The sequence below is a fragment of the Morone saxatilis genome, unplaced genomic scaffold (genome assembly GCF_004916995.1).
Source record: "Morone saxatilis isolate NCDOM2014 unplaced genomic scaffold, NCSU_SB_2.0 Contig22, whole genome shotgun sequence".
NCBI lineage: Eukaryota > Metazoa > Chordata > Actinopteri > Moronidae > Morone > Morone saxatilis.
In genome coordinates, this window is record NW_023339785.1 from 5612033 (window position 1) to 5635410 (window position 23378).

Sequence of the window (23378 nt, forward strand, 5' to 3'; positions counted from 1 at the left end):
CTAAAGTTTCATCTGACAAATATTTTTGTTAGTTAATCCGATACTCTTAACAAGACCCTGCTTCTCCTTGACTTTGATTTTGCAAGTTGAGCATGTGATGTTTTAATGGTTTCACACTGAGAATGTGGATTCAGAGCCTTCTCAGCGCCAAAGTATACAGGCTGAGGCTTCTTAAAAATCACACTCCCTCTGGTTAAATTACTGTGTCAATACCCAACATGCTCAAACTGCTAATCTCCCAGCAAATTCCTTCAGCAGGACTGTGCACACATATTTGCAAAAGACAGAAAGGGGCTTTGACATAAAAGATATCCTTTGAATCAATGATGAAATAAATGCCTTCAAATGAAATTATATACAGATGTGCTGTCACAAAAACGGGGCCAGGCTACCTGTGCTTACATTGTGTATGTGTAATCACATGTGTAATCAATAAGTACTTTCTTACTAAGAAAGTTATCACCCCAGTAAATTTCTCTTAAATTGACAAATCATAGAGCAACATTAAACAATAGATAGAAAAGATGTTTATTAGGGGTTAGAACCATTGTTAACAATGTGGAGAAATACATCAAAGGTGTGCTGTCTATATAAAATCTACTGAAGCTTTAAACAATCTATTATAAGAGTATTAATGTAACTGTCTTTCTGTCTCAGCAATCATTATCCTGCACCATAGTGAAAAGGAACGTGCAAACACTCGACCAGGAGTCATTGCAGTACTCCTCTGCCAGCTTCTTGTTGACAGGTTGACAGGATTTGACAGGTCTGGGCGCAGGCCGTGGGGTGGAAGGCGGGTCAGTCTTCCTCTGTGCATTACGCAGTCTGAAATGAGCATCTCTGGCAGCTCTTCTGCACATACCCGCCCTCACCAACGCACTACTGTCCTGGCATAAATTATTTTGCTTCTTCAGCGCCCTGGCCATTTGCTTCCAGTAAAGTTTGACATTGGAGATGTACCGGGGGCAAACAGAGGGCCTGGCGACGTACTCACAGCTAAAGCTCCTGCTCCCCTTCTTGCAAGTGATACCGAGGATGAAGAGGTCCTCACCTGTTGCTGCCCAGGTACACTCTGATTTGTCTTTGGTGACCATTTTGCCCTTAATGGGCTGTGTAGATGCAGATTTGGTTTGACGGCCCACCTTCAACCCTGGCCTGTCCTTGTGTTGCCCTCTGTCCACCCCTCTTCCCCTCCGTCCATGGGTCTTCTGACAGCTGCTCATCACCAGCTGATGGGAAATACAAGCCAGAACCAGCAGGATGGTGACGTTGGTGAGGAGAGCCATGAAACCAGTACTCACACTAACACAACCTGCAAGAGAATGAATTCAGATTTAATCATTATAATCCTGTATTACACTGGTTCCCAACCAGGGGGTCCTCACAGATTTAAGGGGTGTAAGAAAACGTATATATCAGCATTTCATTAATTTCTGTAAATTAAATTATTATTTTTAAAGTTTAGATTCTATAATTTTATGATTTATTATGCATTTTGATGAACTGAACACAAGTTATATTCACAGATTCACAGAACCTTCACTCTCTAATAAACAGCCTCGTCCCACATTAGAAAAGTACACCACACAACCAGAGCTAATAGAACAATGGCCAAGTATTGAGGAGAAGAAAACACTGAATTTGACCAAAATAAGCCTATTAAGAATTTATAACTGTTATAAATAAAATCAAATGTTTAATATGATATTTTGTATTGCTATGAATAAAAATAACAATCATAATACGAGCAGAATTGTATAACATATCAGGATAACTCATCTCTGATGTGATATTCACAGGAAATAATCTGTTTAAAGTTAATCCAAATATAAGCTGTTCTGTACTGTTATTGTTATGCATTGAATATAATATGAATGGGTTAATATGTCAGTGAGGGATCATAAGTTTACTCAATGATAGAAAAGGGGTCCCTTATGGAAAAAGGTTGGGAACCACTGCCCTATTAGACATACGTTGAGAAAGAAACTGCTAGCTTTCTTGTAAAAACATCATGGAGGCAGACACTGACTCTGAAAAAAAAAAGGCAAGGCAAGATTTTTTTGCATAGCACATTTCAAAGAAATTGAAGTGCTTTACATAAAACATAAAAAGGCATTAAAAGAGACACAAGGCAATACAAAAAGTCACATATAAATTTGATTGAAATAAGATATGAAGCCATAAAGGAATAGTTCAGAATAAACAAGAGGAAATAAAACATTATAGTGCAGTGAGATCTATGTATATATAACCCGCAAACTTTGGCAAGCAAACTTTTAATACTTGATTTAAAAAATAACCCATGATGAAACAATCACAATAAAGGGTTATGTGAATAAAGTGATAGCATGTAGATAAAATGACAATACTATAATACAACTATTAGTGCAGACACACACTCTATAGTATCATAATAGAGATATAACAGAAATACTATGAGGAATTTAATTTGATAAGTACCATATAGGTCATTTGTATTCACTGTATGAATATTATAGGAATGTCAAGGTAATATATTATAAAGAAAGTATAAAAGTAAAGAAAGTATAAAAGTAAGTAGCAGTCACCACACATACACATTACAACTCTTATTATTGTAGTGTGATTAGTAATCAGGTATAATTGTAGATGAACAGACTTAACTCACCTGAAGGTTTCAGTGTAAACTTGGGTTTACAGTCCTGACACCTGGGAGCTGAAAGTTGCCTTTACCTGCAGCTACAGTATGCTGCTGCAGGATCAGGACTCTGGTCTTTCTCCCTCTCTCTCACTCTCTCTCTCTCCTCTCCTCTCTCTTCCTCTCTCACACCACACACAAACACACACACACACACATACTGTGTGATTGGAGGGCTTACAAAGTTCATTATCCAATGGCAGGGTAATCTTTTTGGGATATTTTTAAATTTCCAATTACTGCCAGTGAAATCATTTTTTTATAGACATTATTGCCATTATAGAAACTTGCAATGCAGTTAAATTTTAACCAAATGAACTAAATTTTTGTGAAAATCTATTTTAAACAAATGCAAATAACTTTTAACTTTTCTTCTACAACCTTCACTGGAACTTCTGTTAGTACAGCACGCCAAAGATAAAACGACTTGAAATATCTTGAAAGGAGCCAGATGTCCCTGCAGGAGGAAATCACTGACTGATTGAACTTGGTGGCCTATTTAACTTAAGCAACAGCGACACCTAAAGGTCAAACGCAGTATAGCAGGTAATTCCACCACTTTGTGATCATTATGATTTTAATAAGACATAATGTTATTGTATAGCAGCTGTTTTCAATGCTGCTGCTCTTTTGCTATAAAATCTCACTAAACTCAACACAGAATCGTCGAGAATGTTTATTTATTTAATACAATCATTTTCACATTCATTATATCTTTCTGTCTTATACACCAGTACAGAAATTACTTCTTTCTTCAGACCAAAATAAAAACATTGGTCTTTCCCAACTATGTAATATGCAAGCTAATATTAAGTGATGCAAGTAGATTATATACAAGTACACAAACATAAATACAAATGACACCAATAAGTTGCTTGCCTCTCTTGTCCTGGGCCCATATATTGTTGTAAAGGTCTGTGCAGCTGCAGAAACCTTTTTACAAGTTAAAGTAGTACTTGTACCTTTTAATAACATTTGTTTTTACACACTGAAGACAGGTAGTAGAGTTTTTACAGCTGTGACGTTTGGAAGATGAAGCACGAAAGGTTCACTGAAAAATCCTGCTTTCGATACCCCAGCAGTACTATCCCTTCCCCTGAAGAGGGCGCTACAGTTCTTCCACTGCGGACAAACAAACTTCTGGTCTGGATGGAATTTCCCTCCGAGGGTCACTTTAATCAGACATCAGAAGTTATCTTCATCATAATTGTAAATCTGTGAATATAAGGGGGGGGATAATGCATATACAGTTATAAATTATGCACTTAAGTAATATTTTAAACAAAAATAAAAAAAGGAGAAAAGAATTTTGCAAATAAATGCTAGAGGCAAACTTGATTTAAATACATCTCTCATTCCACCACAGTGCTCTTAGATTAGTCATAAAACAACATAATAAAAGCTGTGTGTTAAGAGAGAAGAGGCCAAGTGCTGCTGCTCACCTTCCTCATTAATTCCGAAACAAACCAATAAAGTAGGAGCAGATGCCTTGAAGTGACCTCCAGCAGTACTGCCGAGCCATCCTCTTAGCATTGCTCTCCACAGGCGGTGTCGTCGGCTGTGGACTGGTTCTCTGCGTGGTCTTTACCCTTGGTGGGACTCGAATGGATTTTGTGGAAGCTGGCCTTGTGGGCGCAGCTGGACGAGGTTGAGGTCTTGAGGCGGCTGGTCCCATCCTAGAAGAAGCATCTGGCCAGGACCGGGAGGAGGAAGCAGATGTGAAGACCATTTGAGACTCATCAGTTGCCTTCCTGCACATGTGAGGTTGGATCTGCCTTGGCGCCTGGCAGGCATTGTGGAGTTTTCTGAGGCCCCACATCATCTGGACGAAGTAGTGACGAGGGTTTTTGTTGTAGGAGCGACAGGTGTAAGGCTTGCCCACGTATTCACACCAGTAGGAGCGCTTGCTGCCCTGGCACGACAGCCTCAGCCTGGTGAATTCCCCTTGACCGGTGATGATCATGGTGCACAAGTCCTTTCCTTTGGTGTTGAATTTGATGGGTTCATCCCAGATGCTTTGCCTCCTGCCGCTGTTGCTCTGAGCCTGGGCTGACCAAAGGCAGCAGGCGAGCAGAAGGAGCAGAGCGCTGGCCGGGGTCCACATGGTGTCAGACATGGATGGTGAGTGGAAGAGGAGGAGAGTGAGACTGCTTGAGCTGAGGGACCTTGCTGCTATTTATTGGCTACGCAGACAAAGAGGGAATTCAAGTTACAAAAAAAAAAAAAAAAAAGCAGTCAGACTCAACAAAACTTGAACAGGGGGAGGAGGAAGAGGAGGGGGACAGCATCAGTTATTGCTGTCTGGTGAAGGCAGGGGCCTCATGAGATGTTGACAATGATGCTCATGCTTATCCAGGTTTTATGTAATAAAAGTACACACACATAATATCAAAATATCTTGAAGAACGAAATAATGTAAGTTGCATCTTATAGAACAATTTCTGACACATTTTTGTTGCCAGACGGTTTATGTCATAATTTTCAATAATTCTCCTGTGTCTGCCGAGCACATCTCAATTAAATAGAAATGTACTTATGTAAACGAAGCCCTCCTGAAGCCCTCAAGTTCCTGCTTGTTTTAAAAGGCAGTTGGAGCTCACAACCATGCAGCGTAGCCTATCATTTCCCTCCAAACATAAACACAGTTAGACTGCACAACCACAAAGAAACGTGAGTGGAAGTCACTCACACATGGCCGACCAAGTTCAGCATGGAGTGTGGTTAAGTAGTAGCAGTGCCAATTAAAAAAGAACAAGAAATGTCTGTATGAGACCAGGGGGGTTAGCATGGTTGTCAGGCCAGATTTTGTTGGGTGGGGTTAGATATGTGGCTTCATTTTCAGGCCCATCTAGTGAAAAAGGTCCCATTGTGGGACAAGTAGTCAGCACATCCGGAACAGATTTAGCTTTACTTAAGTGAGGTGTAGGGTCTTTGAAATTATTTTTTCAAAACACACAATGTGTCACATAATGTTTATGAATATACATAAAAGCACTGCTCGCAGTTTTTAAAGTATGAGTGTCATGTTTATTCCATCAGCAACTTCATTTTAGAATTCAGTGTTTTGTCTTTTTTGATATGAAATTCCTGAGCTGCACTCCCATCTTTTGCTAAACACAAAATCACTGCACTCTTATTAGTGTTCGCTTCCCTACCCCCTGAGTGTTTGTGTTCCCTTGAGATTGCAGCATTTTCACTGGCACACTTTGTCTGATGTAAGTTTCAGCCTGTTCAAATGCATAGTTTAGCTGTCCACTGGTGTGCATGATATTCAATTCAATACCCCTGCTACATGCTTAACTTCTGGTACAGTGCAATACATCTTTTTAAAACACATTTAAAAGACAAATGATGTGTGTATGTGGAGCCCCAATAATTAATAGATTAATAAATAAAACACTAAGACTCCATTGAAATCAAAACATCTATAATGTAGTGGGATATGTAGCATTATTTTTCCTGACTACTGATTTTTTCTCATGACAGTAAACAGTATTAAACAGCATTTTAATTTGTGAGTACTGTTCTCCAGAGCCCCTTAAAGTGCATGATGTACCAGCTGTAGCAGTGTTAGTGTATATGGCTCCGCCCATCAAGCTAAACATGGATTGTACATAAAGTAATGTACAAGTTGTACAGGATCTCAGAAATAACCATTCCAACACAGCGTTTGATGTGTAAATAAACACAATAAAAGAGATTTTCCCTGAACCGCTGCTTCTGTTTTTGAAGTATTTTTTTGTTGTTCTCATCCGTCTCTTATACAAGACTAGTTAGAAGTAGGAATGAGTTGGCATGTGGTTTTGCTGGTTGTTTATCCACATACTGTTTGGTGCCTGAGAAAACCTCAGAACGAAGGTTATGGAAGAAGATAATCATCTCCTATTGAAAATAGCTGACCAGTAACGCAACCAAGTGGGTTTTGGCCAGCAGTGGCAGCACCACATAAAAATGTGCAGTGTGTTTAAGTCTTAAGATATACTATGGACAGGATGTCTCATGCTATGTCATTTGTTTTGCATAAAACATATTAATAAGTATTGTACATTAATTTTCAATAGCACACAATTTCAATTTAGATCCTTATTTTCATTTAACTTCCCATTCTTGCTATTAATTTATATGGTAGGCTTTTTTTGTTGTTTTTGTTTTACTGAAATAATAAAATGTTACCAAAAAATGCCCTATTCATAATGAGAGAACCTGTAAAAACAGAAAAAATAATGACAGTGAAATAACACGATTGGATTTCAAAGTTTATTCACAATTTATACACTCTCTTTTCAACACCACATAAAAAGTTCCTCTTCAGTGGCTCCATCAGTGCCCAACACTGGAGCATCACAGTTCAAACCACTGACAGCATCCATCCAGGGTTCGGATACACAATATCTAGTTTAAGCACTTAGTAAAATCATACCGTTTTTCTCCCAAGATGGGTCACATCCAGACTTTAGCAGACAAGAAAACCAATGATAGTCCTGTCAAAGTGAAGACACATCAAAAAATGTCCATCTTAACAAGAACCTGGGTAAGAAAAAAAACAAACAAATGTAATCTTACGCTAACGGAAGCCATTTTGAATTTACACCACAGCAAGATTTTATTTCAAATACTGGTACATACAATGCTTGTGTATACTATTACTACGTATATTGTAGTATACAGTATATAGTAGTAAATTAACTACTATATAAAAACAAGAAAGTTAGCTAGCTTTCTAGCTGTAGCTACTAGCTAACTAGTTTGGATAATATTATAATAAGTATATTTGTGATAAAAGGCTATTCCTTTTGATTCGTGAAATTAGTTTGTCTATGTGACGTAATGGTCATAAAAAAGGTAATACGGTACGGGAGATATTTTCTGTAGTTTTCAATGCTAATGAGCCGGTTTTGTGGATCAAGTGACACCTTTGATGCAACAAGAAGCTAGCATCAAGGTTGTTTAAAAATTGTGTCCGCTCTTTCTTAAAATCACCAAAATATATTGAAAATATATTACTCATTTCACCTTGTTGATTACTAAATGTAAAATCCTATATGTTTAGTAGCCTACCCTTACATTTGGTACTCTAAGGTACTTACTGTTAGCTTATTCCGCTATTGCAATGTTAGCATACTCAGAGATAATAAGCCAGACGAGTTAAATTCAAACTTTCTGTGTTAAGATGGACATTATTTTTGACAGTGTGCATCAACACCACCACCAGAGTGCAGTGATTTTGTGTTTAGCTGTGTAGACCATAAAGCATTCTTCTGGTTTACTACTATTTGATTGACAGCACTCACTTGCCTCATGAATGGATTGTCTATAATCGTTCACCATCATAACTACGCTGACAGCAGCTGCAAATCTAACCTGTAAACATGGAGGTGAGGTGGGTGGGATTACTGGATTGGCTTGCCCAATGCGTTAGTGATAGAGTTCAGCATATTTAACAGCCAAGATCATCAAGTAATAGAAAATAAAAAATAGCTCTTGAATACATTCACTTGTTCAATCATTCTCAAATGTATCCATAGCTACTGTGGGGTTTTAAAAAGCAGAAACAAAATAAGCACATAATTGATAGACCACTAAAGAAGACCTGAGACCTACAGTAAAAAAAACAATTTGGCTTGAGAAAGTAATATTTCTCCACTTTAAAAGTTTCATCACTATGCAAGCAAGAAATATCTCAGTAAAAATGTCCTGTTAGTGAACTCAACATGATAGCTTTTGTTGTTAATCGATTCATTACCTATGGAACAATCTATACACCTTATTCATAGAGTGTGACATATTATAATCTCTGACTTTATCATGTGAATTAAAGGGAAAATCCACCCTAAATACCTACACTGTTGGTAAACTGCTATTTGGTGATGCATTTTTTGATTGATGTTGTTTTGTGGTATATTGTTTCTAGGGTTAATGGCCAAACTGATTTCAGGATGTTGAGGTCAGATACAGCTAAAACGGGGATGTGCTTCTTAGCTGTCTAAAACAGTGCTATCCAACCTGGGGGTGAGGCTCACTACATGGTCCTGAGAATAATCTGATCGGTTTTAAAAACACATTTCTTTTGTGCATTATGGAATATAAATACAACATTGTTGTCTGACTTCTCTAATCTATGTGATTTTTTTTTCAGGTTTTAAAACCTATTGAAATCAATTAATCTGTGTAGGTAAAAAAGTCTTTGGTTAAAATTTGTACCATTCATTGATATATATATATGACCTGTGAGGAGGGGCTGCAACTATAAATTGCTTAATTTTAAAGAGTACCTTTGCAATTATTTTGAAATAACTGGTCTAAAATGTAGTTTGTTAATTTGTTTACTTAATTACCATATTGATCAGCCTTATAAACAAGAATTTAATATCACAGATTGATTTTTAACAGTGTAAAATCATCTATGGGTGGATTTTCCCTGTGTGTAGGAGCACATCTGTCGAAATACCAGGGTGACACATAAATCTGAAAGGCAATTTTCCCCAAACCAGTCAAACTCTGGATGTTTTGTTATATTGTAAACATTTTTTAAAAAGTCATGCTAATTTTTTTTTTCATTTTAATCACAAAAATCCACCTGGGAACAACCTGTGCCTGTATTTCTACCACTTTGTTCAAATCATCCAGGTTTTAGACATTAAGATACTGCACACCACCTAACTCACACATGCTGCTTGTGTTGAATGTGATAACATCCGTTTGAAGTGCAGTGGAAACAGCTTGCCATGACCTCCGAGTGACCTTTCAGCCGCTGTCTTCTTACGCATAAACAAGTACATTGAATTGAACAGGCATCACAGTTATTGTTATGTCCTCTTGCTGAATATATATTTTCAGCTTTTTTTCTGAACAAATGTAAACGCAGACACAGCAGTCCTTTGAAAAACGCACAACAAGCCTGGCTCAGATTGATGCTGAGGGAGAAGAGTTTGATGTCCTGCAGGCAGTGTTTCTTAGAGGAGTCAGAGGATATTGGGGAGCAGGTAACTGTACTGCAGGCTGTGATCTGCCTGTTTGAAGAGGTTGAGTTGTTCGCTAAAGAGAAAAACATCCAAAGGGCTTCTTCTGTTGTAGGGAAACCAGCTTTTATCGAGCTTCTTCTGGTCTGAGGGTGTCGTCAAACAAACAGCTTGAAAATAGATGGAGCAAAAAAAAGAAAGGTTTTGATTAGTAAACTCTAAATATACCAAATGTGTCCAGACACATATTCACATATTATTGCACATATTGCTGCACTTGTGTTCAGTCTCTACTGCTTTTTCGTAGCTCTCTTCATTCTCTCTGCTGTCAGAAAAACTACACACACTCATCACATAAACCTTGTCTTGTAATAAAAAAAAACTTTAGTATGATCAAATAATCTCACTTGTCCAATACAAATCACTTCAGCCCAGAAATGTTCAATATCTTGATAATCATGATTCACCTTTCTTTAAAAAAAACCCAAGAATTCAGGTGAAACTGCTTTAAAAAGGAAGAATTGCTAGAAATATACTTTTTTAAAGCGAAATTAGATTTTCTGGCTCGATAAGAATGTAAATTACTTGTTAAATGGGCATGTTAACAGCAATGGTTCTGAACCACTGGATTCATTACTATTGATCCGGGAATCAGAGCCCATTCTGCTGCTGGATCAATTGCAACAGATTCAACTAAATGGCTTCAATCTAAAATGTAAAAATGTTAAGAAGGCACACTTACTATGGTGTATTTTAGTTCCAGTTTTCGAGGGCACTGGGAAGGCAAATATTGGAGAAAAATAAATTAGATTTTTTAAATATTAAGTTAATAATTCAAAACACAAATTCTTTTTAATGGCCCAGGATACTAATGCGGCTCTGGCTGGCTTGTGAAATAACAGACATAAGAGTGCAGCCATGCTTTCATGAAGTTCCTCAGAGGGTTTTAAAAGACTGCATAGTGCTTTATTGCTACTGAAAAATCCCAAACTAGTGCTATGTATGCTGTATACCATTTGGGAGAATCTGTGACATTATGATAATGTGAAATTCAGTATGATCATGCAACCTAATTTATACTTTCCTATAATGTAAACTTAAGTTAGCCATTGCCGTCTAAATCAGCAAAATAAATAAATAACTCAAATAATTTTAAGGTTTCACACTAACTAAAAATAAATGTCCCAATAAAGCACCAAATTAATGGGAAATAAGCACAGTCAGCATCTCTCCTCAATAGCACACAGACTGAGCAGTCACAAGTAGTCACACATAAATACTCTGAGCACATTTATGGTTCGTTAGTGACTCCAAAATTAGCATTTCTCACCATGATGGTTTTTACTGCAAAGTCACTGTGAGCAGAAAAGCACTAAAACAAGCTGTAAAAAGGTGTTAGAGGGTTTGGTTAGAGGTGTACATAAAAAAACACAAAGAAAAATGATTAAAAACAGAAGAGGGGTGGGGGGCTGACGGCAAACAAACAGCAGATGACAGCTGTGCAAAAGAAAGGTTAAAGTTGGGAGAGAAGGAATAAAATGAAACAGTGTTAGAGAGACAGAGGTCTGAGGCGTAGGTTTCCAGTACCTTTCAGGAGCCAGAACAAGAGCCGGCTCTCTGTCACCAGTCGATGTGCCTCGGAGGAGCCGAGGCCCGCGGGAACCTGTTCATAGTGTCATAGGTAGGGATGCTACCGGTGCAGGGACACACACACACACACACACAACGCGGGGCACAACATTAACAGCAATGACAGAAAATTCCACAGACAAATCACCATTTTGTTACTAAACAAACGAGTGGTTCATAAGGCAGAGAGCAGAACAGCTTTATCCACATCATCTCAGGGAATAAGACACATATACTTTACAGTCAGTTAAAGAGGCAATAGGGCTAAAGTTTTTCCTGTCTGAAAGCTCAAGATAATTATCATATTAGTGGGGTCCAAATCAAAATTTAGGTTTAATGTGACTTCATTGCTTTTGTCGCTTTACATGTTAACATGTTTGAAATAGAAACAGGAGGGTGAAGTGTCAGTGTTTCAGTACCTACTGTTTGTTGATAAAGGAGGTCAATAACAGTCACACAGTACTCAGTGCCCCTTTAAAATCATGCTTGAGTTTTGGTGATAAGTTTCAATCCAACATCTTGTATTCATTTTAACAATTCAAGTTGATTATTCAATATTTTAAAAAAAGTTTCATCTTTGAAAATGTTCGGTTTCAAGTAAAGACCAACAAAATGTCAAATAAAATATTTTCTTTGGGTTTTACTTTCCAAGAGAAGGCAGCATGCGCTCAATAAGTGCATAGCTTCTTTCGGAAGGAAACTCCACTTCAATACGTTTAAAAGATGATGTGAAGGACTCTTGTGGAAGCACAGTCCAGCAAGTGTCTGGTCTCATCTATAATTTTTCTGTTTTGCTCTCTTCCTATAGCATCTGTTACAGTAGGTTTGCTGTCCAAACGCATCCTTGTCAAAATGCAACTTAAATATATGTAACATGCAGTTAGATGTTTTGTTAGCTTAAGGAGGAAAATCAATAGAGAAGCATTCCCAGCGTCACACCAAGGCTTGACATGCTTGCCTCTCTCTGAACAAAATGATCAGGTGTACATTCATCGGACTTTGGCTGACTCTAAATGAGAGGAAACAGGAAGATTTTTCATTCCAGTGCGCACACAGAGCATGCAGTAGGTTAGTGACATGGCAGATTCCCCCAAAACCACACAGCAGGACGTTTGGCAACAGGACTGAGAGAAGTAATGGTAGCAAAAATATGAACATCAGACAGACTGAGCAATGAATTTTCAGTAAATCACACCAATCTCATGTCTATGCATCAGATACAGAGTCTAGACAGTAAGGACATGGTTAGCTTAGCTTAATATAAAGACTGATGGCAAGGAGCAGCTAGCCTGGCTCACAATAAGCAATGCTAACATTGTGATGTTTCACAGGTGAAATGTTTACCATGTTCACCATATGAGTTTAGTGTGTTTGCATGCTAACATTTGCTATTTGGCATTGATCACAAAATGCCTCTAAGGCTGATGGGCTTTGCAGGAATTTGGTAAAAACCAAACTATTGGAATAAATTAAAAATGCACTGATTATTGTGCTAGATGAAAAGCCAGAGGCTCACCAAAGTTAATACTACAACAGGACATATTCATTGTGACTAGCTGTTGACAGATACAACACATACAGTGCATTGTGTTAATATGTGACCTTAAGAGGTGTTGGTTTCTTTTAATTTTAGACACGAGCACACACTCGCTTCCAGTCTCTATGTTAAACTAGGCTAGTTGCCTCTTGGCGCTAGCTCCATACTAAACACACAGACATGAGAGTGGTACTAATGTTTTATGATAAAAGCACTGGAAAATACAATATGTCATATTGGATATTTTCAATTAAAAGCTACCATTACTTGTCAGCTTTCACATTATTGTTCAACTTGATGACCTCTACATATAATGTATATATATGTGTGTGTGTATATGTCTGTGTGTGTGTGCAATGAATCAACTCCCTCAAAGGCATGCACTGTGTCCAGCCACATCATTGTGCTTGTGAAAAGACCCACTTCCCCAGGCATGCCTCCACCTCCCACAACATGCAGTAAAAGGATTATTATAACATTTACCTTGTCAACATAGGATTTGGGATACCTTGTGAGCGTTCACTATGATAACCATTATTACCAATTTCCATACTGAAAACAAAATATTGTATACAAAAAAAGGGATGAAAAATGTAACGTGAGAGACATGGCATGCTGATCAAACTTTTGGATTAAAAATGCTCTTTTTGAGTAGTCAAACTTTTCAAGAATGGTAGGAGATAAATATTTTTTTGTATAAACCATATGTTTTATTTACACTATAACTTACAAAAAACAGGTGGACTTGTAAAGTAATGATTGCAAGAGCCCTTCATGAAAGGTAAGGGGCACTTTTCAAAAGGTAGCACACGACAAGAAGCCACACCATCCACCCATAAGAGCAAATTCCAAGCTTAAAAACGTAAACCAGCACCAAGAATTTAGTAAACAATTCTATGTACAAGATCCAGAGAAAAGCACAGAGTGAAAGAAGTTGAAAAGGAAAGGGAGGTGGGTAAAATGTCTTACGTTTTCATGGGAATTGTCTCAATGCTATAAAGATACACAAAAAAACAACATAAAAATGTTATTGAAATGTTCAGCGATAGAAAGTTGCCTGTAATCCCGAACAGATTGCATGGTACGAGACACCACTGATTAGAGACATATATGTTGTATTTGTGTAAAGCTGTGATTAAAATGAGTCCAGTGAGGGTGAACAAAAGGTCCACAAAGAAGAAAAATAAATTGACAAATGTGTCAATGTTTCTTTGTAAAGTGCCAAGTGCTTGACAGAGAGGAATGACACCAAAAAATAAAGAATATGGAAGATGGAAATAGTAGAAATGGTTATCACAAAGTAAAATGCCAAGTCCCAGAAACAGAGGAACTACAAGGAAGAGAGAAGGGGAGAGAAAATAAATCAACAATAAACCAGTAGAGCCACAATGACACAAAAGAACCCCGTAAAAGGCTGCATGTAAAACTCTTATTTTACTGAGCAAAATGAAAAGAATTTCAATGTTACCAAATGATGTTCAAATCCTTAAGTAAGGGAATCAGCAAACTACAAAAGAAAAATTTATTTATCTGCAGCTTAGCTAGTTAATAGTTGCATAAGAAGAAGCTGAAGAGAGAGAAGGATGTCCTGCAACCATTGAGAGCATAATATAAAGATGTCATATCTCATTATATAAAGTATAGACTATAGAATGAATGTATATATGTACATATGCAGTTGTAAAGAACAAGTACAGCCACTCACTCGTCATAAACGTCCTCTGTTTCCATCCTGCGGTAGTACTTGGCTAGTTTCACTGCTAGGATGATGCTCGGAAGCAGGAAGAGAGTGCTGCAGCCCAGGCCCATCCAGAATGTGTTCTGTGTAGTAATACAGGCTATTAGAGCTGGAACGATGTATTAGTTAGTATTAATCTGGAGTCATTTTCCCAGCAAAAATGTCAAACATTCTCAAGTTACAGGTTCTTTTTTGCTGTCTTTTGAGATAGTAAATTACATATTTTTGGGTTTCAGAAAACATGCAATTTGACTAATGTCACCTATATTATTTCACTGTTTTCTGACATTTTATGGACTAAATGATTATTTTTTGAAAAAATAACATGCAAATGTATTGATGTTGAATTAAATCACTAGCTGTAGTTCAACAAAATTATTATTAAAAACAGTTGTAAATTTGTATGCCCCTATATGCATATTTTGATCTACCTTATAACTGCGTGAAATACAACTTACATCAACTGAGATTTGGCGAAAAATATGTAAGCAAACCAAGTTTCAACAAAACCAAAAAAATAAAAAATAAGTGTTGATGCGGCTTCATATCCACCTTTATAGGCAAAATGTTTCTTTGCAAACTTTGATTTATGAGATAATCAAATGAACTACAGTCAATCTGCTGTTTTACCCAACCCCAGTAAGCTACAGCTAACCACTTCTACAAAAAACTCTGCATGAATGGGGTTTGTTTCCCTCTATTCCCAATATAATTACCATAGAGTCGACAAAGAAGCTGCAAGCAAGAATTTCTGTCGTGTCCACCATGTTGCTGAAGGGCTTGCATGGTGCAACCTCCATGGCCAACTGCAGAGAGCAAGATATAAACAGTAAACAATCGCACACAACAGATTCATAATACTGTACTTCAGCAGTAACACTGTCTTCTTACTTTGTGTGACACATTCTGTTTCCTGCTCAGTAACATGTAATCCTGTCTTGTTACTATGTTACTTGTCGAAAGTGTGTGAACATTGCACAATACATCCCTATACTTTATATGTTCAGATCTGAGATCAACAAAACAGCTTCAGGCTTTAAACATCATGTGTTTTTTTTTGTTTTGAATTCCTTAAGTTAACTACAGCAGCAACCAATGTACCACAAAGCAAATTCCTTCAATTTATAGAGGTTGTGATTGTTATATTTGTCTTCTCTATATTTACTCCAAAACTCCCTTATGTAACATGCAAAGGTATTTCTGCCAGTACACAACTATGTGTTCCACCACTGTTTGGTTTACTAAGAGTGAGATGAATATTGGACGGAACGTATAAGTCAACACTTGCACACTGCACCGAAAGTGAGAGTTGAGAACCACAACAGCTTCATATTTAACAAGTTAACGCACAAACACTTACAGATGTTTTGACCCATTCTATGTACTGATGGAAGTAGCCAACAATCGTCGCTGTGTATTTCCCTGTTTCCTGAGGAAGATTAAGACATAATGTGAGTTACAGACCATTAACAAATTGAGAATATTAAGAAAGCAAGTGATGCTTCAATTACCCGTTTGACTAAACGTGTAGCATTCTGGGAGATGAGGTACTGGGCAGCTTCGATGGCATCGAGAACTGCTAGAACTTTGTTCTGCGGAGAGGAAACGAGAGGTTTTTTATCAATTTAAGACTGAATCTAAGCCTAGATTTCAGATTCAGACTGAGGGGCTAGTTCACTTACTGGCAGATCTGAGGCTGTCCTCTCCAGGAACCTCATACTCTGGTTCAATGCACTCTTTAAAAGGGAAATTAGGAGCACAAATTAACATCAGCAATGTCAAATGAGAGAGGATACAGTCAGGAGTCATTTTAACACCTAGACGCCAGTAAAACACGAACGGAGATCAGGCAAGAACAAAACCACTTGATGAACAATGTTCGGCTTTCAGTACAGGCATGCAGAAGAATTTTGTTCCAAAATTAAATATCCACTATGTAAATTCAGTTTTGCAATTGCTTACATACACTCTATGTAAGAATTGAACCGTTTTCCTTGGACACAGTTACAAAATGAATACCTGAATTAAAGTAACATTTCTTTTCCTAAAGTGAATATTTTGTAATGTTTTGGTACAAAATCCTTCACATTCAACACCATAGAGTCCATGATCTTGATGTAAATGCAAATACAAAAACACACACAATACCCTACAATACTGTACAATATGTCATCTGTGAGATAAAATATCGCTCTAAATGATCCAAATAATGAATGGGCACACTATATACACAGGATGGACACATTTCTGCTTACCCTCGCTCTAACATATTTCTTGAAGTTGAAAAAACAAAGAAAAACATAAAAATCTGTTGTAAAAGCTGTGTTCAAGTGCATCACTGCTTGTCTGAATTGCTAGTAGCTGTAAATCCTTGGTGTTATTCAAAAGAATGGCATTGCCTTTGACACAGAAATGAAAACTGAATATTTAATTTGCTTGTCACAGACATGACATGCTTGACAACACATGCCCGAGGGTCAGAAACATTCTGCTTTTGATGATGTTATATGAAATGCTGAAATATATTTCCTCTGTCAAGGATGATACCATTCTCTTAAATAGACATCCGCACAAGGGTAACACACCAATTACTCCTCAGTCGCTCTGGCATATAGATTTTAGAGAAGACTTTATTTTAACATGCATTAAACTAGGGGGCAGCCCAACACAATTACCTTTTGGAGTTGTTAGAAACTAACCTTGTCCAATATTCGGTTTCATATTGTTCTCATTCTCTTTAAGCTCTGTTTTGGTTTCCATCAACTCCTGAGGGAAATTTAGCAGCTAAATTCTCCACTGTGTACACCAGCTAATAATTAAATTAGTCTGTCTACTGTTTGGTGGTGACCAGGTAGTGTGCAGTGGGTCCTTAAAACAAACAACTGCCTGTGGCGGATAAGAGTGGTGAACCAAAACAGTAAAGTTGCGATCACAGAATCAAAACTATGAGCTGAAAGACACTACATAGGGCTGATGGGAACTGCAGAGTTGGGTGATAATTCTCTTTGAGTTTGTCACTACTTTCACATATGATCCATTTTTGATATACAAATATTGATTAGACAACCTTTACAGTCCAAAGTTCTGATATTTAATGCAACAAATGCTGGCAATAAATCAAAATTGGCAAAAAAAACTTACTATATGCAAAGGCATGTCTTATACAGTAGCCAGTGACAATATACCCTTAAAAGAAATCCACTTTTGTTCTGTTAATTTCTGTCTTTTCATCTCTTCATCTTCTGAAATTATTTATTTTCCTTCATTTCCCAGAATGCCTTTAATCAACATCCCAGACAACAATGAGGTGAAAACATACTGCATTTACTTGCACTTGCAGCAAAAGTAGAACAAGAGCTGGAAGTTTTCACAACAAAAGCATCCTTCAGTCAAAACACAACATGCCCTGCGGCTGCATTGTACTCTGGTCTTTTGAGGCCACTGCGGGTGAGAACATCGGTCTATGCCTTCTCTACATTATACGCCTTCTGTATGACTGCCAAACTCAAAAAATATGAAAAAGAACAAATGGAAAATTGAAAACTCTTTGTATAAGGCACAATTCTAGCTTTGCCGTGAATATCATCATTATTATGCCATGTGGGGTAGAAGAACAATCAAGTCAAAAATCAAATGAATACAAAATACACAAGTTGCTTTCACATTGTTTTTAAATAGTTAAGCATGTTTCCTTTAAGGGGACAGCGAGACAGAAAATCTAACCAAGAACCAGGAGTCCAGCCAGGCATGAATATCCGGACTGAGAACAAAGACACATAATGGGGCATTACCATGGCCTGCTCCATGGGGATGATCTGTTGACTGTGGATCTGCCGCAGAGTGCCGACATGGCCTTTCAGAGCAGTCTGCAGAGCGCCTCTGGGCTGAAACACACACACAGACAGAGAGACATCAAAGTCCTTAGGTCATGACAGGGACGGAGTATTTTATTGTTTCCCTTGCTGCCCAATAAGAGCAAATGAAAGTATTTCTCCAACAGCCAAATTCATCTTTATCATCATCATTTAAAAGTCCAGTGTGCAGGATTTTGTGGCATCTAGCGGTGTAGCTGCAGTTTGCAACTCCCTCACTTCACCCTCCCCTTCCAAGCGTGAAGGAGAAACTATGGTGGCTGCGAAATGCACATAAAACGCGAACACCCCTATTTTGTGCCAGTGTTCGGTTTGTTCCTTCTGGGTTACTGTAGAAAGATGGCGGTTCAACATGGCGGATTTCATGAAGGTAACCTACAGCCTCTGTAGATATAAACAGCTCATTCTAAGATAACAAAAACATAACGACTCCTATATTCAGGTGATTATACACTAATGGAAACATAAGTATGAATATTATATTCCATTTCTGCTCATAGATCCTCTAACACACTGGAGCTTTAAGAATGATGCAGTCATGGAGAGGCATTGGGTGCAAACTTTAAAAGGGTCTTAATTTTGAGAGTAACACAAAAGAATAATAGACCCTTTCTTTGAATTAAACTAACTGTGAACTCCATCCTTCTGGAGGATCCTGCAGGACCTACCCTTTAGAGGTGAATACATGTGTTGTTTTAGCTTCCTGAAACCCCCTGAGGGCATGGCAGAGCAGCCAGACAGCTCCCAGAGAACAGCAGAGCTGTTATGTTTTGGATGTTTTGGACTAAGGACAACAAAATCCACCAAAGTGCTCCCATGGCATTGTAAATAAATAAGATAATCAAATTATGTGTCTGTGACCTAAAGAAACACTGTGAAACTGCACAGAGTCGATGTTTGTGTATCAGCCAGAACGGCACCAAGGTGTTCTTACCATGAGGTCTGTCTGGGCCTCTAGCTCTCTGGCAAATGAGAGCAGGTCCACCACAGTGACTCCTTTGTTGACCTGAAGATAAACAGGTATAAAGATAAAAAAATCCATAATTAGCTGCTTAATTATAAAGTTGTTTATTTTATTTTTCTTTATTCTTTTTTAGTACACATTTAAAAAACTCCTCTGCACCTTGGAACAATGCTCAAGTTAAAGAATATTGATGAAATGGATAAGACTGAACTGCACCACATCAGTGCCTCTTTTCCTCCAGCATTATCTTAATGAGGACACATTCAAGTACTTCATTATAATGAAGAGTAAACATTTATTATGTAAAACATCAATTGTCTGTAAAACTGCCAAATAGATAGAACTCACTTAATTGATGCTCAGCATCAAATCATCAGTCATTTTAGCTGCAAATCTTAGTTAATTAAATTAAATTAAGTGGTTGGAAACCTGCAAACTGTATGGGTGCTTTCTGTGATGGTGGCTTACAGTATGTTTTTACATTAATATTTTCTAATCTGAGACATGACTAGATTTTATTCCAAAAAAGCAGAAAACAATGCAACATGCAGAAAGCAAACATTTGTTGGACATAAAATCTCTCATCCTGACTTTTGGAGAGTGTGTGAGTTGTGTATCAGGGCAGGTGGTACACTTGAATGGAGAATGGAGAGTGAATGCAGCTTTTTTCCCCCTGCTCTATCAAGAAATAAATCTAAGTGAACCTGACAGGGAGTGTTGGATAAGACAGGGAATGCCAAGTCCTGGCTTGTTCTTACACACTCTTTGCCTTGGCAGGAATACTTTTGGATAATCGAGCTTCAGTGGTCCTCAACAGAACCCGGTGTACTGTGTCATGTCGCAGCTCATATTAGGTAAAGCACGGCCGCCTGCTGTATGTTAACTGGCAGCCAGGGAGGAGGCTGTTTAACCGAGCCTTAGGAGCCAAGCTATTTCTGGTAACATACTGTTAATGTAATGCAATAATATTAGTATATGTCGAGAACAATCTATTACCAATATTTACACTGATCTTTCATATAGAAACTGGCATTCACAGAGAGCTAACTGATGTCATACAGCCTCCTATTGCAATCTGACAGTAAAATACCACAAAGATTGAGTTGACCTTTATTCTGTGATTTTCAGTCATATTTAGTTATTGTATTTATACGCCTGTCCATGCACTTTATGTGTAAATGCTTCATACTTATTCCACCCATTCAGATGTGACTGTCAGCGTGCATCTGTTTCTGTATTTATGAGAGTATGTGCATCACCTCTTCCAGGTAGTCTGCATAGTTGATTTCTGACAGCCCAACCTCGGAGAAATCCAGGAGGTTCTGCTTCCCCTCTGCTTCTAACAGGATTATTCCCCTCAGGTCGATCTTAACACTGTCCAGCTGACTCACAACGTCCTTCGTAAACTGTAAACACAAAAAATATACAGCAATAGGTTTGATTAGGCCTGAAGGTTAAACATTACAGCTTGACTTATTGGAGCTTATTCTATTGCAGCTGAATGTCTTAAAGGTAAAGGTAAATGTTTGTGTATTCTTAATCTAACATCAAAAACCTTTGGTACTTTGGCTATCTTGGAGTTTCACAGATGTACAACTAGATTATGTACCAAGATTTCTACCAAGATTTTTTTTTCAGTACAGTCTGTTGGAAAAGCTGGTTATTAATCACAGTTTAAGTGAAACAGGAAATTACTGTAAGTGTACATAAACATTGTCGCCAACAAAAATGCAAAACAAATGTTGGCACTAGGGTGACCAAAGATCTTAAAGATGTGGTTTGGATGGAAGCATTTTAGTCCTTGATGTTGTTTGTTTGGAAAGTTTGTACTGTTTGTACTGTAAATTACAGTCCCTATTAATGCACTTCTGCACACAGTCCCTTACTTTAGTTTTTTGTTTCTTTAATATTTAGTTTTAATGACTTTTATGTCTTATATATTGTGTATTGCCTTGTTGTTGAAAGGTGCTAACAAACAAACTTGCCTTTCCTTAATAGGAACATATAAACAAATTGGAATGCAAAACTCACATTTCTCAACTAGTTATTAAACGAGAGAAAGCAAAACTATTCCTTCTGGGCAGACATGAGTATAAGCAACATTTCTACAATGAGAAGTTTATGTGTCAATAACTATAAAGAACTTTGTAATATTGTTTATTAGGTTTTAAATTTCTCGGCTGTTCTGGAAGCCTTAACCATAGAGGGACATAGGTTGGCAAATGTGATTTTGAAAAAGGATGGTTTGAATAGTAATATGCAATTTCACCACCAAAAACGAAAACATATGCTTTTTTATGGATATATAAAAAGAACACAACAAAAATGTTGGCAGTAAAGTTGTTTGTTCTAAAGATGACATGGTAGTTACTAACACTGTATGTTGATGGGTTGGATTTCCTCTAACACTAAAAAAATGTCCAACATATTACATTATTCTAGCTACTTGGTACATAAATGTTCAGACAGCTTTTCAAACAAGTAAAAAAACAATCTTTCAGAAGGGTGAAATGAACAGATTAACTATCTAGAATCAGTATTTTGGGGCATAATATTATACTGCAATATACTGAAATTATGATGTTTTATCAAAGTAAGTTAATAAATGTATCTGGAGATTGATTGACTCTGCTGCCCTGAACCAATCAACTGAAAGCGCTACGACCAGTAGCTCGTGCATGGACGTCATTTCACAAGTTGTTATTGATTAACTGTCCGTATTTTACAGGTTTACATATATGTATGTTATCAAAACAATAGCTTAAAATGTTGTTAGCATGTTTGACCTGAAAACTCAATATTTAACTGACCTTTATAAATAGCCACAAGGAAAGCTCTGTTAAAGCTGGCTGAAAAATCTTAGCACAACAGTAGCCATAAGTTAACTGAAGCATTTCAAATCCGTCAGCTAGCAGATAGCTAGCTACGTGCCTTCTGTTGTAGTTGTGGGGATAGAAACTGTTGTGAGGGGGGAATTTCAGCAAGTTACACTAAATTTGGCAACACTGCATAAAAGTTTACAAAGTTTATTTATGAGCAGTTCAAGTTGTATATTGAGTATTATGAAGCTAATATGGCACTGTCTTTGCAGATGATGTGTCCTATCTGACTTCTACAACAAACAAACTTATTTCACCCCATGGATTGTTAATTGGATGGATACTGTCTAATGACTGCAACCCCTGAGCAAAAATCCTACATATTTCACCGTCAGGATGAAATGCATGTCATTACTCAGAATAAAAAGAAGGGAACATTTAGATGTGGAATAGACAAGTATGAACAGTTGGGGCAGCAAAGATAAAAAAACAAACAGTCAATTTTACCTAATATCTATTGCTATTAGCCTAAACAGGTGATATAAAAACTGACATGTCTTTTTTACTAAAATGCTGTCAGGTACGACGTCACACACTGAAAACTTAAGCATTTGCATGCACTAAATGAAGACAAATGACCAATGTGCAGAACCAGACACAGCATGGGACATATCAGCTGTTGGCTAAAACGAGCCAAGACAATCTTGCCAACTGGCAGGAAAGTACTGAGCGTGTTAGGCAGGCAGAAGTGGCTGGCTCCGGGTCAAAAAGAAATAGAAAGTTACATCAGTGTAATGCGTGGCTCAGGCATACACTAAAGTAAGGGCTGAGACATGATAAGGCTATTGGCTGTCAGCACACACTTTGGTTTGGCAGCAAAGAAATTATTAGGTAATGCTAATGAAACGCTGCAGCCAAGGATGGAGATATCTGGACACTCCATCACTGTTAGCTTATACATATGTCCAATTAGCATTTTATACTAATTCTAAACCTGGTTTGAGCATGTAGTACACTGCATTGATTTATTGTATGTTAGTATTTTGTTAAGCTTTCTAGTATTCAATGCTCTAGTACTGCTATAGTACCACAAAGAACTCCCTTGTGTATTTTAATCACATAATTGTATTGTGAGGTCAGCAAAATGCCTTCAAGTATATTCTTTGTACATCTGGCTCTGACA

General features: G+C 37.5%; 3 protein-coding genes across 3 annotated transcripts in view; all 3 read right to left on the reverse strand.

Moving 5' to 3' along the window:
- Window positions 1–612: 612 nt before the first annotated feature.
- On the reverse strand, window positions 613–1295 carry fgfbp1a (fibroblast growth factor binding protein 1a). Its single transcript, XM_035669682.1, has one exon. It carries the CDS (start codon window positions 1284–1286, stop codon window positions 654–656), a length of 633 nt encoding a protein of 210 aa, XP_035525575.1. The 5' UTR covers window positions 1287–1295; the 3' UTR covers window positions 613–653.
- A 2832-nt stretch (window positions 1296–4127) lies between these two features.
- Window positions 4128–4781, reverse strand: fgfbp2a (fibroblast growth factor binding protein 2a). The gene has a single exon (XM_035669723.1). It carries the CDS (start codon window positions 4779–4781, stop codon window positions 4128–4130), a length of 654 nt encoding a protein of 217 aa, XP_035525616.1.
- Window positions 4782–6933: 2152 nt separating this feature from the next.
- Window positions 6934–23378, reverse strand: part of prom1a (prominin 1a) — a 76662-nt gene continuing 60217 nt past the window's right edge. Inside the window, exons 16-28 of the mRNA XM_035669908.1 lie at window positions 20636–20782; window positions 19347–19418; window positions 18332–18424; window positions 16223–16276; window positions 16052–16132; window positions 15901–15969; window positions 15257–15346; window positions 14508–14623; window positions 13772–13795; window positions 13286–13354; window positions 11224–11326; window positions 10379–10411; window positions 6934–9806 (exon numbers count right to left, since the gene is read on the reverse strand). Of these exons, the coding sequence (XP_035525801.1) occupies window positions 11257–11326; window positions 13286–13354; window positions 13772–13795; window positions 14508–14623; window positions 15257–15346; window positions 15901–15969; window positions 16052–16132; window positions 16223–16276; window positions 18332–18424; window positions 19347–19418; window positions 20636–20782 (885 nt within the window). The 3' untranslated portion in view covers window positions 6934–9806; window positions 10379–10411; window positions 11224–11256. The remainder of the gene's footprint in view (window positions 9807–10378; window positions 10412–11223; window positions 11327–13285; window positions 13355–13771; window positions 13796–14507; window positions 14624–15256; window positions 15347–15900; window positions 15970–16051; window positions 16133–16222; window positions 16277–18331; window positions 18425–19346; window positions 19419–20635; window positions 20783–23378) is intronic.